Consider the following 19,641-nt stretch of genomic DNA (forward strand, 5'->3'; position numbering starts at 1 on the left):
TTATTCTTCATGGGAGAAATAGGAAGGCAGATAAAAGCTGCCTTTAAATTGTTGAGCTGGTATCTCCTTTGGGATGCAGAAGTATGGAATGTGAGCAGGAACAGATAAAGAGAGAGAATGTTGAGTGTCCTAGATTCTTGGAATCAGTATTGAGTGTTCCCAACAGGAGAAAAATATGGCTTTCCCCTATTTCTACCCTGGAATCTTCTGCCTTTAGGTCTAGTACAATACTGTGATTAATAAACTGAATTTTTAGGAAAAGCTCATACAAGCATAGTTTTGAAACAGCTTTTAAAATGAGATTTTCAACTTATATTTCCTGTGAAGTTTGAGTTAAAGAGACTTGCAATTATCTACTGGCTATGAGGTATAAAAAGAGTTCCCAAAAGCCCCTAACAAATGCCTGAGATGTGTATTTCAGGAATCAGAAATGGCCTCTATTTGGCCAGTGTGAATTTGGAAATTCACTGAGATTGAAGCTGTTTCCTGAATTGAAAATAATCTTATAATGAATCTCCCTTTTCCCCAGAATGAAGAAAAGTAAGCTCAATTTTGCTTTCCCTTCAACAGCTACTCTTTGCAGAAGGTAGGGCTAATCACAGAATTTAAAAGTATCCTATTGTGCCTTTTTTCCATTGTCTATTGTGACTCAGGGTGGTGAACACTGGGACTGACACCCTCAAAAGATGGAAAAAGTGTTTCAATCAAAACAATCTAGAACCAGGAGAGAACCATCTCAGACCTCTGTTGCATAGTGTTAACATTTAAAGAATGGAAACACCTATGAAAAGTCTAGCAGACTCAAAGAGGACATCAGTTTTATACCTTTTCTCAACTTTTTGTAGAGGGATTGACAGAGATGGAGTTGTAGTTAATTAACCTCTCCAGACTCTTTTTCCAGAAACTGATGCAAGTGGCAGATGAACATCAGAAGGAAGTCATGCCAACACTGATGTGGAAATTTCTTTTCCTGACTTTATCAGTCGCAACAAGCCACACCCAAATGCTGTGAGATAAGCAGAATGAAGAGGAGGCTTAATTAATACAGGAAACTCTAAAAGCCAGGTGACCCAGGTGCTTCAGGCATAATCAGAGCCTCTCCAAAGCAACCAGTTAGGGTTTCCTGTTAAAATACAGGCAACTATGAACAGGAAGGTCCAATACACTGTTCCCAACATGGAGCAGCCATGCGGACAAGAACTTGAGCTGTTAAGGAAGACAGCCCATCCTGACTCTTGGGTCAGGCCCCTCTGCAGTGGGGCTTCTTCACTGGACCCCACACTCCTTGGGATTTTCTACTTCATCTCCTTCGAAGTCTGGCTTCAAACTCTTTTTTTGCTCAATTTCCACCTGTTAAGAATAAAAGTTGGAGAGAAATATCAGGAACACATCCTAATAAAGAAGTCAAAAGACAATACCTCACTAGATTTTTTAAGATTCCTTGTAATTTGGTTAATCACACCCAAGCTGTGAATAATTATTATGGCTCTGGCTTTGCACATGATCTTTGCTTGGTCTGGAATTCCCTCTCCCTCATAGTCCATTGGAAGATTCTTATTTTTTGCACAGTTGATCAAAGGCCACAGTTGCTTCTGTGAGGCTTTACTTGACTTATGAGGTAGAGTTAGGTGCTTCCCGTGTGTAAACTTCCAGTGTACCCTGTACACTCGCCCAGCTCCACAGGCTTCAGAGGACAGGGCAGACCCTTGTTCACTATCGCACCTCAGTAATACAGGCATACAAGTTTTTCAAATGAATGAGATCCTTTGTAATTGGCTGCTAACACTCTATCCCTTTAAAAAGTCTTCAGACTTAAGTATTGTGGTATTTACCGTTCCATATGTATCTTCTGCAAAACATTACAGCTGTATAAACGGATGAAGAAATTAATTATGTCTTGAAAGTGACATACCTCATCTGAAGCCTGTGGTAAATCAGGCAGGGAATCCTTTGAGCTGGGGAGTTTCATAACTAAAGCTGCTTCTCTCAATACCACTTTATGAGGAGGGAAACTGCTCAAGACGGAGTTGACTGGTGTCGTGTTTTAGAAAAGTACTGGAGTTTTTTTGTTTGTTTTTTTTTCTGGCCACAAGATGGAGTATTTGTTCTTTTTGATAGTTTAATGTTTTACATCACACAACTAAGGAAACATTTTAAAAGCAATAAATGACACTATCAATCTAACGATATTATTATGAATAGAAAAGTATTAAACCACTTTTCCAAATCCTTCTTTAGTAATTCCCCATTTTCCATCTTTGGCATTTAATCTCCTATTAAATTTCTCACTCCTCAGGATATAATCACAATTTATGTCAGAACTCTCCAACTTCACTTCCTCCTCCACAGCCCTAATCCTGTTACTATTACAGAAGCTTGCTTGGCTTTTGAGTTTTGCCTTGTTAAAGCCCAGAGACCAGGTCATATGTATCTTAACTTCATTCGGATCCACTTCCTCAATGCCTGTAACTAAAGTATATGCTTCAGGTTAGCACTTTTCTGACACTCCTTCCACTTCCAAGATCACTCTCCTGCATATAAATTATATGACAAATGATGATGATAATCCCTTTACGCCATTACTGTTGTTCATGGTGAATGAAAGACATCATATTCTCCTCTTTCATCAGCCTCTATTTTTCTTTCCAACCTTTCTCTTGCCCACTAGAGAGCTTATTCATTTAACTTGGAGCAGACTCATCCACAGCCATGCATGGTGAACCCCCTCCCTCCAAAGTGGTTGAACACCCTGCACCCTGGGCAGGCATTGCTAAAAGGAATGAGAGGGGGAGGGCACAAGGGTGAACAAAGAGACTGGGAAACATTAGCCAGATGCCTCCCGGGGCTACCTTGTAGCTGTAGTGTGCGGAATAATTGACCCACTTCCTGACATCAGTCTTGTCTTCCACAGAGATGGATCTTACGGCAGCTTTGGAGGCAGAAGTTGTAGGCATGCTGAACTCCACGTTCACGTAATTGGCAAATCTGGAAGGCACTTCCCGGTCAGAGCCAAGTTCAAGGTGGCAGAAGAAACAGTGTGGGTGACCGGAAGCTATAAGAGAAAGACAAAGCATGTAGGGCTCAAATCCTTTGGGGAGGAAGTAGCAGAAGAGCCTCAGTAACAAACAGAGGAGGCTTGGCAGTCTTTAAGAGGGTCCAACGCTGAGCAGAGGATTTGCCTCAGCAGAAAGCACACTGCATGCACCTCAGACCCTTTGATATAATATGATCTGATTACAGTCACCTGGTATCCTAGCAATAAAACCCATGACCTGAGAAACATTTCATTCAGCCTGCTTAGGTCAGAGTGCTTTGTGAACATGGCACACGTACTAAGAAATAGAGGTTGTAGACTGACCAAAAGGAATAAGAGATCAGCACTTAGCACCTAAGAAAACATCAAAGACAGACACCTGGAGCAAAATCATTGATTTCCTTGGAAAGATGAATTGAATTCTCTTAATAGCATGTCTTTTTTTTTCCCCCCCTCCACTTTTTAGGGCCACACCTGTGGCATATGAAAGTTCCCAGGCTAGCAGTCAAATTGGAGTTGTAGCTACTGGCCTATACCACAACCACAGCCATGCCAAATCCTTAACCCACTGAGCGAGGCTAGGGATCAAACCCACATCCTCATGGATACTAGTTGGGTTCATTACTGCTGAGCCACAGTGGGAACTCTGTCATATTTTTTTAAATGCTTTTGGCATGTTTTTTGTATAAATGGTATCTGTAAATGACAGAGCCTTTAGAAACAGCATGTATGCATTGGAGAAGCATATGGAACACTGGCGAGAACACAGACTAACAGGACACCTGGTTTGACTTGCAGCTCTCCTGGGTGATAGGGATCCCACAGCCAAGTCCTTTGTTTTCTCCAGGCCTCAGTTCCTCATCTGGGAGGTGAGGAATTGGTGGTAGGAAAGGGTGTGCTGGACAATGCCAGGCATCGTCCCTTACTGCTGTTTACAGGTCCATGGCTGTTTCTGCTGTATTTGAAAGGCAAAACTTACGGTTTGATTTTCACTTAAGGATTGTTATTAAATTACTTAAGGGAAAAGGGCGCTTAGTTCTGTAACTGTCACCACTGAAGTAGCATCATCGTCATCCACCAGATGTAGCAAGAAGCATTTGTTGAGAACTCTGACCAAGGACTGTGCCAAATACTTCATGCGGAGTCTCTTCGCTGCATCTTTGTAACAGGCCCTTGGAGTCATGATCCGTATACTGTACACATGAGGAAACTAAGGCTTTAGGAGGTCGGGTGAACTGCCCAAGATCATAGCTAGAAAGTGGCAGAACTAAGAATTGGACCCAGCAGTCTGACTCTCAGGTGTCCTTAACTGATTTGTCTCAGTCATAACCTCACAGTCCTCAGACCTCAAGACCAGGTTTGCAGGGTGACAGGGGTGGAGTGAAAGGAAACTGTAAGAACCCCGATAATGCAACTCAAATGCAGATAAACAGCGTGACCCTGACCTCATTATGTAACTGCAACAGCCCTTAAGTTATCTGAGTTTCCCCAAATAATTCCAACTTCCTTTATTGGTCTGGGCAGGACGTTTTAATCTCAGAGAGTGAGGACATACACACCCACTCTCCAAGGAAAACATTTCGGAGTGAAGTATTTATTTTGCTCTGTTTCACAAATGTAACATATTTCAATGATTCTTTCTAAAAGTTGATACTTTGGGAGATTATCAAAGAATTCCACTGTTTTTTAGAAAAGGAATTTAGCATACATGTAATAGTAAAAATTACATTTGAGAATCCGTTCAATTTTTTTTAAACTGTGTACCACAGATGTAATTATATAGCTATCACTTACCAAACAGAGGCTGTGCTAAATACGTAAAGCATTGTTTAATTTCATTCTTAATGAGCTAGGTATTAATAAGTCTGTTTTATTAAAGAGGAAACATTTCTCTGAAAGTTTTAAGTAAATTGCCTGAGGTCGCACAGCCATTAAATTGTAGTACTGGAAATAAAACTCATATCTAACTCCAAATTATGTCCTAGACTCCTCTCATATATTTCTGTAGAGTTAGATCATTAAAAAGAATATAGAGGAGTTTCTTAATTTAGTAGCAACCTGAACAACAGTTTTATCTATTTACCCTTATTTACACATTGTTGGAACATTGAGAAATCATAACTTTCCACAAAACTCACCCCGCTATTGTCACCCCACCAAAGCATACTCACAGCACATACTATGAAAGCAGCATTTTTTTTCTTGATTTCCAGCATCAACTGATAGATGTGTAGGGCTGATGGGCAGATAGGGAAATGCAATTTTGAAAGTAATAGAATTTAATTTATGGTAATGAACTAATGAGCTCATGTATTATTTCATCTTTCTTGATAAAGTTGAGAAAATTTAACATTAAAATTCATATTTTTGGAGTTCCTTTGTGGTATAGCAGGTTAAGGATCCTGCTTTGTCACTGCAATAGCTTGGGTCACTGTGGAATGGGTTCAATCCCTGGCTGGAAACTTCCACATGCCACAGGTGTGGCCAAAATAATAACAGCAGCATTCCAATTTTTATCTTCCATAAAAGGGGAATTATATTGGAATTGTTTTCAGTTGATCTAAGGAGAACTGAAATTCCAGCAAAGAAACCTACTGATACAGGATAGAATGTTTTATTTCCTGGCAGAGCAGTCTGGAAATTACCGGACTTGTTCTGGTGCCTTCTAGGATTAAGGAAAGCTCTTGGGATTGGGGCAGGGGTGGTTCTGGGACAATGTAGATAGAGGGGCCCTGCTGGCCCATGGCAGCTTATTAGTCTCTTCGTGGCTTGATTGGGGTAAGCCTGCTGTGGCTGTAGGCGTGGGATGCCCACAAAGCTGGGGATGCTGACCTGCTGGTCTGTGCTGCCCTGCAGTCTAACCATCCTACCTGCTGGGGGCGGGGGTTGCAGGGCCACTGCAGGCAGGAGTGTTCAGTGCAGAGGTTCAGTGTCCTTTCACTGTAAATACAAGTGTGAAGATTATGCAAACTATCCTATAAAAGGCACCTTCCCAAGGTTGTCTCAAGACCAATTCAGAGGAGCTCAGAAAAGGGACAAATACTGAGAGACCATTGTCAGTTCTCTGGTGTCATGGATGGGGAGGGCAGAGGCTGGGCACAGAGAATACCAGCAATGGTAAGAATCTGCAATCTGACTGGATTTCAGGTCATGTACATCTCAAGTTTCCAGAAAAGGAAACTACTAATTTCAATTAATTTAATTGCTGTTCATTTCCTGATCTGATAACAGACCATTGGCCAGAAGTAGAATAAGTTCTTTTGGGGGGTTCCTTTCTAAAATTACATAACCATGACAGAAAAAGCAATAATTGGTGGGAGGGGGGGTTTAAGTGAGAAACATCCCCAGATATCCTTATGCTGTCCTGTATTTTAAAAATCATTCGTAAGTAAAGTTCGAGTAATCTGGATATATGTAATATATAGGCAGAATTAATTGGCCTGGAGCCTACCGAACAGTACCTCACTGGGAAGCATTAAGGTAAGTGATTGCAGACCATTTATTCCCTACCCTGCATCCATTCCCCCTTTCTTCTGATAACAGACTTTTTTTTCCCTTTTGAGTAATACTCTTCCTAGCACTGCATGTCATCTTGGTGGTCATGTCCCTCTAAATACCCAATTCTTCCTTTGGCTCTTGGGCCAAGTGGCACAGTGACAAAAAATGTCTTGTGATGAGTGGTCTCAACAGCTGCAGCCTGAGGGGACATCCATGGTTCCTGTTTCTGAAGCCTGCTTGTTCCTTCCGTTCTCTGATCCACCTATACCTTTCCAACAATTTATTTTTGCTGAAAGAAGCCAGTCAGGAGTTCCTCTTGTGGCTCAGCAGTTAATGAATCTGACTAGCATCCATAAGGACTCTGGTTCGATCCCTGGCCTTGCTCAGTGGATTAAGGATCCAGCATTGCCATGAACTGTGGTGTAGGTCATGGACGCAGCTCGGATTCTGCATTGCTGTGGTTGTGATACAGGCCAATGGCTATAGCTCCAATTTGACTCCTAGCCTGGGAACCTCCATATGCCATAGGTACAGCCCTAAAAAACAAAACAAAACAAAAAAGCTAGTCAGTCTTTGCTACTTATAACCAAAAGCCCCCTTTTTTATGGTACTTTTAAATATTTGAGAGGAAAAACTTTGAAACAAATGAGGTATGAGTGTACACTGAGAAAAATGCAAATCTCTCTTCTTATGGTGGAAATTAGAATTGGTATCTCTTTGATGTCATCTACTAAGAGGCAGCTGTGTTATTAAAAAGAAAAAAAAAAATGACCCCTGGATGTGATGAGTTATGTCACTCCCAGTCCTTAATTTTCTCATCCATGGAATGAGGAGATGTGGCTAATTTATCCCCAAGGTCCTTTCCAGCTTGAAAATCCAATTATTCCATAATGAAGTGATCTGAATCCAGCTTAGTAAATTGAAGAGCTAAAAGTTTCAATAAAAACATAAACCTGGGAGTTCCCGTCATAGCACAGTGGTTAACGAATCTGACTAGGAACCACGAGGTGGGTTAAGGATCCGGCGTTGCCATGAGCTGTGGTGTAGGTTGCAGATGTGGCTCGGATCCTGTGTTGCTGTGGCTCTGGTGTAGGCCGGTGGCTACAGCTCTGATTGGATCCCTAGCCTGGGAACCTCCGTATGCCACGGGAGTGGCCCCAGAAAAGGCAAAGAGACAAAAAACAAAAAAAACCCATAAACCTGAGGCCTTGTCTTTTCTGATGTCAAGTCGCTAGCAGGTTAGACAGTAATCATCTCCCTGTCACCTCAGTTCTGTTCTCAAGGGCATCTGTGCCGACAGAGATGGAGGGTTTCTCCTTTCTGCCATCAATTCAGATGGGCCCCTGGCTGAGGCGGAAATCACGGTGCTATCACCAGAATACAGAGCCAATTTCAGAGAAACAAATAGGCAAGCTTAGAGAGGAAGACTTTGTCTTGAAAATTCTGACAGTTTAGAAATAGGGGGTGGCAAATCCAGCCTCACACACAAAGGTCCAATTGTCTCCTCAGTCTGTACGGCTACACCCAGTGTCTGACACAGAAAGCCCTGGTGTGTGTCCACTGCCTGCTTGCTGGGGGAGTTGACCAGATCATATTCACATCATATTACATTTAGGGTATAGTAACCCAGCCTCTCCACACTCAGAACAGGAAACGAAGACCCTAAACACGCTGTTAGGATTTAATGGAATACAAAGAGGAGTATCTGCATAAGAGAAAGACTTTTTAACCAACAGTTTTTCCCAAACATTTTTTTTTTTTTTCTTTCTGGCCAAGATACCCACTTTTGTTAACAGACGGGGAAAGTTTATTATAAATAAGAAAAGAAGTGGTTTAAAGGCTCACAGGAGCATGGGATTATTGCCTACCATTGGAGCCATCCAGACTTACTCTAAGACGTATAGCTACTAGAGCTGGTTTGATTACTCCGTAGTTGTCCTTTCACCAGATCTCACTGGACCTTCGGGCTCACTCAAGCACACACACACCCCTGCTAGCTGGGAGCAGGCCAGCTAGGGCTGGTGAACTGTCTCCTTTGTTAAAATTAAACATTTGTTCCCTTACTGTCCGATAGGACTTCATCCTTCTGGACCTCCATGTCCTGGCTGGACCTTTAGTCTGACCAGAGGCCCCTTCCCCATCTCTAAATCCCAGCTCTGAGCCTGGGATGTTATGAGTGACAGGCCTTGCACTGAGTGGCTACATCATAAATCTAACCGCTTGCCTGTACTATACACATGATTGGGCATAAATTGGCCTTTTACAAAACTACATTCAGGACACAGGGAGACATCTCAAAACCCAGAAGCCTTCCAGGATCTAGGAGAGAATGGTTTCCAACACCAGATAAAACTTTAATGAGTCAGAAAAGAATACAGAAAAGAATGCCCTGGAAATCTGCTTAGCAGCCCAGCTGGAAAGAATAATGCATAGTTTTATGGAAGAAGTGTGATAATAAGGGAGTGAAAAGATGGAGTGAACTGGGTCATGCATGTTTGTTACTTTGCTCAAATATTTTTGCTTTGCTGGTCCCCCCTCCTCTACGCCCCCATCACCATTCTTGTCACTTAACAAAAGCCAGCACTTGATAGGGAAACAGAATGTGAAACTTTGATCCCAGCTCTTTTGCAACCCTGTGGCAGTTTTCACAGAAGAGGCGGCTCTGCCTACCTGAGTTTTTGTCAGGCAGTCGGGTTATCCTCCACACAATGGAGTTGAAGGCATGCTCATACTTGGCAGTTCCCAGAGTCACTCTCATGACAGGCTCAGAGCCAGATACACTAGTTGAGCCAAAACTCGCCCCCCGATTCACTTTGGCTTTCAAAGACTTTTCCCCCAGGACGCTCTCCCTGCGGAAGTTTTTCACCCACTCGCTGGGCACAGGGTAGCGAACCATCACGTTCTCACAGGGAACCTGAGTGAGAGGGTCACAGTTAGAGGAGAAGCCAGTCGACATCCTCAGCCAGCTCTGCACCTCCACCTCTGCCCCATTGATGCTCGCTACTGTCCTGAGTGTGAAAGGCAAGGTCTTCTCAGCAAATACCGTCCTGAACCGCATTAGCTCAAATCGGCAGGCGTCCAGAGGGTTGAACAGGATGACCCGTGAGCTGTTGAAGACATCCTCATCCACACACCCATGGAAACGGCACTCATGAAGCTTGATCCACTTCGTGGTGGTGGTGGGCATGATGTCTTGACGGGAGACGATTTCATTCCCTTTGACGAGGACATCGTTGAGTCCTAGGCGGCACTCTGCAAGGCCAGAGAGGAAACTCAGGATGTGGATCCGTGTCAAGACACAGTGCTGGAGAATCTGGTTGTCACCTTTGCTCACGAGGCCAGAGAATTCGTCTCTGACATCCACTGTAATCTCCTCTTCAAGGTAGTTCAAGCCAACTGTGCTCAAGTCCATTGATAGCACTGGCAAATCCATGAGATGGTCCTGGACGGCACGGATAAAGCTCAGGAAGTCATCGTAATTGGTGGTGCCCAGCTTAATCACTTGTTCCCTCTCGGCCATGTGGGCCACAGCAGGTTTAGGCTGGTATTTCTTCTTCTCCTTGTAGGTGACGCGGTCTATCCGTAAGCTGTGGATCCTGCCATTCTCATCATAGTTCTGGAGCCGGGGTTCTGAAATCTCATGGCAGATCTCCAGCTTGAACTCACGGAATGGTTTTTCTAGGCCCTGCTCATAATATAGCTGCAGGTAACCACTATCCGTCAGTTTGATGTAGATGGGTCCCCAGTGCCTGGAGGACATAATGTTTTTCTTCTCGGGGATCCTAAGCATCATGGGCCACCCATCCCTCGGCTGGGACAGCACGGAACCTGGCGGGTGGTCACCTAGTTCAAGCCAGGCTATTGGGTCATCATCAGGGAGTGTCACCCTGCCCAAGTGATCAGGATCCTCAATTTGGAGTCGTTTGAGTTTTTCGACAGCATCAGAGTGTGACTGGGTTTTGCTTGAATCGTCAAAGCTGATGGCGTCCTGGTAGATGATAATGAGGGAATCTCTTTGGCTTTTGCCTGTGGCACCAGACACAGAATTGCTTTGGGAGCGCCTCTCTTGCTCCTCAAAGAAAGCGCGGAAAGGGTTGATAGGGGAGGGTTGTATGTCCTGTAGAGTCTCATTCAGAAAAGGATTAGTTGCCCTCCAAGGTGGAGCCTCAGGCACAGAAGGTGGGTGGTTTAAGGAGGAAATGTCCAGCTTCTGGACTTTGGAGAAGTTCATCAAAGTGCTCTTGGGACGTTCTCTCTTCTTAAATGACCCAGTTGAGTTATAAGGTACATCTGGGATCACAGAGGCAATAGATGGTGTTTTTGGCTTCAGAGGCGAGGTGACTGGTGGCAAAGGGCAACTGACTTCATTGTCATCAAAAGTGACCCAGCTAGGGAAACGAGCAGAGGTCACTGGAGTGGCAGGATGTCCGTTCATGGCTGGACTGCTGGCCTGCCAGCTGATGGCCTCCATCTCTACCTCTTCATCCTCATGAAGAGAGGAAGAATTGTCTACAAGGAAAAGGAGAACATATGAGGGGCTGCTGTTCAGGACCTCTAGGGTCTGGGAATGAGAGATGACTAGAATTTTACCTGGTGCCCAGTAAATTCCAAAGTAGCTCACTACTTGTCTCAGGTGCTTAGTGTGGGCCCAGCTCTCATAGTTTTATAATAAGCACAGCAGAGAGCCATACAGTAAATGCAGGAAAAATATAAATGTCAATACAGAAGCAATGGTAGGATCCAGGTCCCTTGCAATTTAACATTTATACATTCTCACTTTATTTTATAGACGCTTCTGGAACAGACGTTTTCTTTACTTGGCTCTAAAGTATATAGTCTTAATTTTTAAACATTGAAAACCAGCCCCTGTGTACACTGGTATAAAGCTGATCTCACTGAACAAAAAACTTGTATGCTCTAAGTGATATGATTGAGAATAATGTAACTGGAGGGATTTTCGACCAAATGTGATGAATAAATATTAAAGACAAAATGTTAGGAGACTGAATATGAAATGAGGTCATGCAAGTAAGTAATAAAAATACAAAAATTCCGGTAGAAATACAAAGGACATTGACACAGACAACCCAGGAAAGAGAAATTCAAAATGTCTAATACGAGTGTAAGAAATGTCCAATCTTGCTAGTAATAAGAAAAATGCAGATAAGTTCCCCAAAAATCTGTGAAGATTTTTAAAGTTTTAGTATTCAGTGAGGGTAAAGGTGCTATTGTATGAACAGTAAATAGACCCTTAGACTATAAGTTGCTACAAACTCTCTAGAAATGGTTTGACAATTTGTTTTTGTTTGTTTTTGTCTTTTTAGAGCTGCACCTGCAGCATATGGAGGTTCTCAGGCTAGGGGTCGAATCGGAGCTACAGCTGCCAGTCTACACCACAGCCACAGCCACGGGATCCAAGCCTTGTCTGCAACCTACACCACAGCTCACGGCAATGCCAGATCCTTAACCCACTGAGCAAGGCCAGGGATCGAACCCACAACGTCGTGGTTCCCAGTTGGATTTGTTTCCACTGAGCCACAACGGGAACTGGTTTGACAATTTGTATTAAGGGTCTTACAAATAACCATGAATAATGACTTAGTAATCTTACCCTAAAGGAAATAAATCCAAACTGTGAACCATGCTTTGGGTTAATGTTAAGAAACTGAGGCACAAAATGGAATAATATCCAGCCATTAAAATGTTTACAAATAAGTAGTAACATAAGAAAATGCTCGTGATATTAATCTCTTCTTTTTTATCTGAAATACTTTTCTGTCGGGGTTTGTTTTATGAAAAAATAAAAAGATTATTACAAATAAAACTCCACTCTAGCAAGGCCTTCAAGGAAGGAGAAACAGGACTTCAGTTTCAATGCAGGAAAGATCCAAACCTTTTCAGTAAAGACTCTGTGTTGGAGTTCCATGATGGCTCAGTGGGTTAGGGATCTGGGGTTGTCACTGCTGTGGCTTTAGTTCAATCCCTGGCTCAGGAACTTCTCCATGACATGAGTGTGGCAAAAAAAAAAAAAAAAAAAAAAAAAAAAAAAAAAGCCCTGTGTATCTGCTGGGGTTATGTGAAGGGAGGGGGAAATTGAGGCTTTTCTAAAGCCAAGAGGAGCAGATTCTGATGAAGGAATGACACAGAAAACAAACCTTGCTCTGGCATTTAGTAAATATGCAGTAAAGGGTTGCTGATTGAATCAGTGAGAAAAGAAACTTCGCTTTGGAGCAGTTCGACTCTTTCAGTCTGTGGAGGAGTATGTACAGGGATCTCTGCCACCATTCCACCCACTGCCAGTAGTTTGGAATCAAAGAGAAATGGACACTCACATGGTTAAGTTAGACGGTTGGGTTTCCTAACGATCGTGTTAAACCTTCATCAATATCATACCCAGCCACACCAAATCAGCAGTGTCACACATAACTTCACATGTGACTGACTACACATGGGTGGGATGGCTGACTTGTCATTCATCTTTCCAAATAATGTTTTTTCAAACAAACAGCAATTACCTCTATGGAAAACATTCAGTTTGAAAACGTAGGCCAAATAAATGAACAAGCCATGTATGTGTACATACCCACACTCATCCCAGAAATAAAGTGAGCAAAAAGTCTATTTGTACGGCATCACAAAAGAATTTAAAAGCACTTTAAAATTAAAGATGAGATTAAAATTAGAACAGTAACTAGACCTCCCTAGAGAACCGGGAAAGGGATGTATCTCCATGATTTTCTTCACTTTCTAATGAGGTGGCTGTGGGGAGCTTCTGTAAAACAGTGTTTCCACCCAGACAGTCTGGTGTTGACCCACCCCTTGTACCAGGGATATCCTTTTTGCCTTGGAGCTCACTACCACTCCCTAGTTTAAAATATGCCCCTGGAGTTCCCTTCGTAGCTCAGTGGTTAATGAACCCATGGCTCAGTGGTTAACGAACCCAACTTGGATCCATGAGGATGCAGATTGGATCCCTGACCTGGCTCAGTGAGTTAAGGATCTCACATTGCCTTGAGCTGTGGTGTAGGTCACAGACATGGCTCAGAACCCACATCACTGTGGCTGTGGTGTTGGCCGGCAGCTGTAGCTCCAATTTGACCCCTAGCCTGGGAACTTCCATATGCTGCAGGTGCAGCTCTAAAAACAAAACAAAAAAAAATTTAAATAAAATAAAATGTGCCCTCAGTCCTTTTCCTTTGGAGAGTGGCTTTCTGCCAAGGCTGTTTATTCTTACTGCCAAAGGACTATCTTCTTTTGGGAATCTTGTCTCCCAAACAGGAATTCTCATCTTCTCCTAAGCCAAAAAAAAAGGGGGAAGGAAAAAAAATGCCTTTGTCTTCACTGAAGATAACTTTTTTACAATAAATTTGTTTTTAAACCAAGTTATTTGGAACCACACCAAATCCTAACCAGTTTTGAAGCATTAGACTCATCATACAATTTAAATGCAGTATCTTTAAATTTGGAGGGAAGTTTTTTAAATTAATTTCTAGAGATTCTGTATTCTTTTTGACAGGCATCAAAAAGCATCAAAAAAAATCATTACCAAACTTGTCCCTTCTTTGGCATTTTTTTCTTCCATAATTACAACCTGTTTTAAAAATCCATCCTTTGGGATGTAGTGGAGTATAGGTCAAATTTCTGAAAATGAGAATTTGTTTCTCTACAAGATCATAAAGAAAAAAATATCTTGGAGTTCCCCTGTGGCACAGTGGGTTAAGGACCCAGCATTGTCACTGCAGGCTGGGTGAACTTCCACATGCTGTAGGTCTGGCTTTTTAAGGCCCCACCTGCGGCACATGGAAGTTCCAGGCTAGGGGTCGAACGGAGCTATAGCTGCTGGCCTATGCCACAGCCACACTGGATCCGAGCTGTGTCTGCAACCTACACCACAGGTCATGGCAATGCTGGATCCTTAACCCACTGAGCGAGGCCAGGGATCAAACCTGCGTCCTCATGGATACTAGTCCGGTTCGTTAACCACTGAGCCACAATGGGAACTCCCTCTATATATATCTTAAGACATTTTTATAGATGAAAAGCCAAAGTCGTCCATGGTTCACGTGGGCCATAGTGGTTCATATTTTCTTCATATGTGCAAGTAAAGCATTTCTTGAGGTAAACCCAAGGATTGCCAAATGCTATCTAAACTGAGCAGGACCCCGTGGGCCTCCTGGACACGGATACACACAACAGTATCTTTGAGCGCTTCTGCAGAACTAAAACCCCCAAACAAATGGGAAGACTTAACTACTTGATGAATCATTCTTCATTCCCAGGAGAAAGTCACAGTTTGATAACCTTGAGAACCACAGAAGTTCATCAGGAGACGCCCTGAGCCAGGTTAAAGAAACACAGGGGCCCTATACACACCCTAATCCATATCAGTCTCAGACTTGAACCATTGCTATAAAACACCTTGCCAAATCCTCCCAGGTAGGGACACAGTTTTTAGAGGCATGAACCTTCTGTGTCCCCCTTTGCCTGGCAAAGCAATAAAGCCATTTTTTTCTCCTTCACCCAAAACTCTTGTCTCTAAGATTCAATTCGGCCTCTGCACAGAGGCCAGTTTCAACACTACTTCAAAAAATCCCCTATTAACAAAGACTTCCCTATTTATAAGCTCTTTAATTTTGTTTCATTTATCACTGACTGAAGGACATCTACAACTGTTTTTATAAAAGTTAGGTCATATTGGGAGTTCCCATTGTAGCTCAGCAGGTTATGAACCTGACTAGTTTCCATGAGGATGAGGGTTCGATCCCTGGCCTTGCTCAGTGGGTTAAGGATCCGGTGTTGTTGTGGAGCTGTGGTGTAGGTCACAGACATGGCTTGGATCCTGCATTGCTGTGGCTGTTGGGCGTAGGCCAGCAGCTGCAGCTCCAATTCAACCCCTAGCCTGGGAACTTCCATATGAAATACATATGGCCCTAAAAAGCAAAAAAGTTAGGTCATATATTTTCTGGTCCTCTTTTTATTTTATTTTATTTTTGTTTTTTAGGGCCACACTCTGGGCATATGGAGGTTCCCAGGCTAGGGGTTTAATCAGAGCTACAGCTGCTGGCCTATGCCACAGCCACAGCAATGCCAGATCCAAGCTGTGTCTGCACCCTATACCACAGCTCACAGCAATGCCAGATCCTTAACCCACTAAGCAAGGCCAGGGATCAGACCCTCAACCTCATAGTTCCTAGTCAGATTTGTTTCTACTGCGCCACCACAGGAACTCTTGGTCCTCTTTTTACCAAAGAATGTTCTTTAATATATAAAAAACATCTATGTAAAATGTTTGGGGGGCAATATTTGTATCATATATGACAAAAACTTGATGTCCTTAATATATAATGACAGTGTATTCTAATTTTTTTTTTTTTTGGGTCTTTTCTAGGGCCATATCTGCGGCATATGGAGGTTCCCAGGCTAGGGGTCCAATCGGAGCTGTAGCCATCGGCCTACGCCAGAGCCACAGCATTGCCAGATCCGAACCAAGTCTGAGACCTACACCACAGCTCATGGCAACGCCAGATCATTAACCCACTGAGCAAGGCCAGGGATCAAACCCTCAACCTCATGGTTCCTAGTCGGATTCGTTAATCACTTCGCCATGACGGGAACCCCAGTGTATTCTCATTGAGACAGAAAATAGGATAAGAATAGACAGTTTACTAATGAAGAAATATTAAATATTTAATAATCATTTTGTAAAAAGAACTTAACCTTATAAAACAATAAACACAATTCTCCCTGTGTCAGACAAGGATTGAGAAAGAATAACAATCATGGGTGACATGGAAGAAGTTAACACTCTGATGGAAGTGTTAAGAATATCTTTCTGGAAGGTAATTTGAAAATTTGTATGAAAATCTCAAAAAAAATGTGATCTAAGAATTCTAACTTAAAGGAGAATTATCTAAGAAAAGCATAAGACAGCCATGCAACAATATATATAGTGGTATGTTTATCATAGCTATGTTTGTATCCTGGAAATACTGCAAACAACTTAAGTGTCCCATATTGGAAGGCTTGTTATATCAACTGTGATACCCTTCAAATGGAATCCTATCCAACAGTCAAGACAATGCTGTGAATGATGTTTGTTCACGAGGAAGCTAATCATGATATATATTGTTGAGTGAATAATAACAGCCTACTATGTGAAGTTGGACTGCCTGGGGTTTCAGTTCCATATCTTCAGCTTACTAACTATGTGACTTTGGGCAAGTTGTTTAATTTCTGTGTGTCTCAGTTTTCCCATAGGAAAATATTAAATCCTACCTAACAGGGTTGCTGGGAAATTTTAATACATATGTTAGAATTGTTTGGCAAATAATGAATGTTCAGTAGATTTGGCTGCTAAAACTGCTGCTAGAATGATACAAAGTTATATATATGTAAGGGTTTTATTGTTGTTATTGTTTGTTTTTTGTGGGGTTTTTTTTGCCACACCCATGGCATTTGGAAGTTCCAGGGCCAGGGATCAAATATGAGCTGCATCTGTGACCTACAACCCAGCTACAGTAACATGGGATCCTTAACTCACTGCACCAGGCTGGGGATTGAACTGGCACCTTCACAGAGACAATGCAGGATCATTAACCCACAGCACCACAGTGAGAACTCCAAAAAGGTTTTTGATGTAAAAACAAATGGCTTGTGGGATAAGAAATGGTCTTACAAACTGTAAATCTGTATTCTTTCCTTTTTAAAAAATGCTGTATTGCTTACAAAATAAAGAAATGTTAAAAGGTCAAAATATATCTTTATTCCTCCTACTAACTAATCTTAGAGAAAGAAACCAACAGCTTAACTGTAGTCTTGTTGTTTAATAATAAAAGCAGCAGTTTTAAGACTAAGACTCTGTGACTGGTGTGTCTGGTATTGGAAACAATGAGGGGGGAAAAAAGGCTGGCAAATTTCTCCACCAAAAAAATAAGCAAAACTAATTGTCTTCAGAACAACATTAACTATCATACACAGTTCCATTTCATGGACTTATTAAAATTAAACCAAAACCAAAACTCAGCATTAGGAGTTCCCATCGTGGCACAGTGGATAATGAACCTTACTAGTATCCATGAGGATGCCTTGCTCAGTGGATTAAGGATCCAGCAGTGTTTGTGGTGAGCTGCGGTGTAATAGCAGATGCGTAATAGCAGATGCGGCTTGGATCCTGAGTTGCTGTGGCTGTGGCAGCAGCTCCTATTCGATTCCTAACCTGGGAACTTTCATATGCTTCAGGTGCAGCCCTTAAAAGACAACAACAAAAAAAAAAAAAAAAAAAAAAAACAAAAAAAAAAAAACAGCATTATTTTAATCACTGTCTCTTCCACTTGCTACCTGCAAATTGCTTTTAGTATGATGAGTTGGGCTGCTGCCAAACAAAAGCAACATATGAAAATTAGGTTCTCATTCTACACCACAGGGGAAGATTTCTAGTACCTAAGAGCTTCCTTACGGCCTTTACTGATGCAAACTAAAAAGAAATGGTGGATTCTTTCAGTGTTAGACCACAATCTATTTCAAATTCCCCAGAGATTAAATTAATCAATTACATTGACAATCAAAGCCACCAAACCGAAGAAAAAGTAAGCACTATAGGGAAAAAATTCAGTTTCTATGATATTTTGAATACAGCAGATACTCTGCCATCATTCTCCCTCACTTATTAACCTAATTTGTTAAAGTGCAATGACAAATGCAAAGAAACTCATTGAGAGCTATTTGCCAGAAGTTTATGCACAATGGCGAGACAAATATTCTTAGGTTATTGCAGTCACTTTTATACAAAAGCAAATACTTAAAACTGCATGACTGGCCTTGGATGTATAGTAGGCACTTAAATATTTGTGGAGTAACCTGAAAAGTGAGAAGAGAGACACAGCATTTCCTAGCATGAAGAGATTTTAGAAAATATAAAACCTGACCACTCCATTTTGCTGAGAAGAATAAGGTTCATTGAGTTCAAAAGTCAACTGCCCAAGATGAAATGAAAGTCCTACTTTTAATATTCATTAGCTGATATTTTATTAATGCTTGTTCATTAAGCTAAAATCTGACTAATTTATCTTTGAGATTGGCAAGAGTTCTCTTGACACACAACTTTTAGGAGCATTGTTCAGCAGGGAAAGTTAACTAAACAAGGACTGACATTTATACAGGAAGTTTTTGGGCATAAAGTCATCCTCTGATATGTGAGATAAAGGAGTTATCCATCTGGACCTTATCAAGAGAGATTCTAACCTGTATAAAATAGGCTGAGACCTGCTTAGTCATCACAATACACAGATAAGAAGGAGAGCCAGAGGGTTTGAGTCTGTGGGTCCTTAGCACAGCCGCACAAGGGAGTTCTTTGATGCTGGTAAAGTTACCTGGTCAGAGATATCTCCAAAGTGAAGAAGCCATTTCAACAAACTGCCACTTAACCACTACTTGACAGAATCCCTATCAAGAATATTTTACACTACATTCTGGTATTTATTGCTAAGACGACCAAAGAAGCAGTACTGAGCACCTTCAAATGATTGGTCCAGCGTGCCCTGCCAACTCCTTCCCTGCTTAAGACAGGCTGACCGAATACATTTCATCACTTTTTTTTCTTTCTTTCTTTTTTTTTTTTTTTTTTAATAAAAGGAAGCATCGGACTTTTAAGTTTGATGAATGGTCCAGGAATATCTCCAGTATCTTGTGTGTTCCTAATCAATCTGTTCTTTCCAGCTCTAAACTTTTTTTTTTTTTTTTTTTTTTGGTCTTTTTGCCTTTTCTGGGGCCACTCCTGCAGCATATGGCAGTTCCCAGGCTAGGGGTCTAATCAGAGCCGTAGCAGCCAGCCTATGCCAGAGCCACAGCAACGCGGGATCCGAGCCATGTCTGCAACCTACACCACAGCTTATGGCAACACCGGATCCTTAACCCACTGAGCAAGGCCAGGGATCGAACCCACAACCTCATGGTTCCTAGTCAGATTCGTTAACCACTGAGCCACGATGGGAACCCCCCTCCAGCTCTAAACTTTTGTCTGTGTTTTACTGTTGCCCATTTCTCCATCCTTCTTCAATCCTCAACCTTTGGGACCATGCTTTGGCTTCTTCCTCTAAAAACTAAACTCCCAT

General features: G+C 42.1%; 1 protein-coding gene and 1 long non-coding RNA gene across 4 annotated transcripts in view; one reads left to right on the plus strand and one right to left on the minus strand.

The window, feature by feature from the left end:
- The window catches only part of LOC110261640 (uncharacterized), a 33,505-nt gene extending 30,510 nt beyond the window's left edge, over window positions 1–2,995 (plus strand). Inside the window, exons 2-3 of the long non-coding RNA XR_014811243.1 lie at window positions 530–586; window positions 2,912–2,995. This is a non-coding gene — a long non-coding RNA (uncharacterized LOC110261640). The remainder of the gene's footprint in view (window positions 1–529; window positions 587–2,911) is intronic.
- Window positions 802–19,641, minus strand: part of STON2 (stonin 2) — a 150,505-nt gene continuing 131,665 nt past the window's right edge. For 2 of the 3 annotated variants that reach the window (XM_005656442.4, XM_021099580.2), the window contains 3 exons: window positions 9,203–11,041; window positions 2,850–3,052; window positions 802–1,350 (listed from right to left, as the gene is read on the minus strand). In XM_005656442.4, the coding sequence (XP_005656499.3) occupies window positions 1,267–1,350; window positions 2,850–3,052; window positions 9,203–11,041 (2,126 nt within the window). In that variant the 3' untranslated portion in view covers window positions 802–1,266. Of the gene's footprint in view, window positions 1,351–2,849; window positions 3,053–8,254; window positions 11,810–12,071; window positions 14,219–19,641 lie in introns of those variants that run through there. The other variant, XM_084969957.1, reaches the window with a different exon arrangement.

Source organism: Sus scrofa, chromosome 7 (genome assembly GCF_054392235.1).
Source record: "Sus scrofa isolate SSC_HxYL_T2T_F1_AM1 chromosome 7, Sscrofa_HxYL_maternal_Yorkshire_Landrace_v2.0, whole genome shotgun sequence".
NCBI lineage: Eukaryota > Metazoa > Chordata > Mammalia > Artiodactyla > Suidae > Sus > Sus scrofa.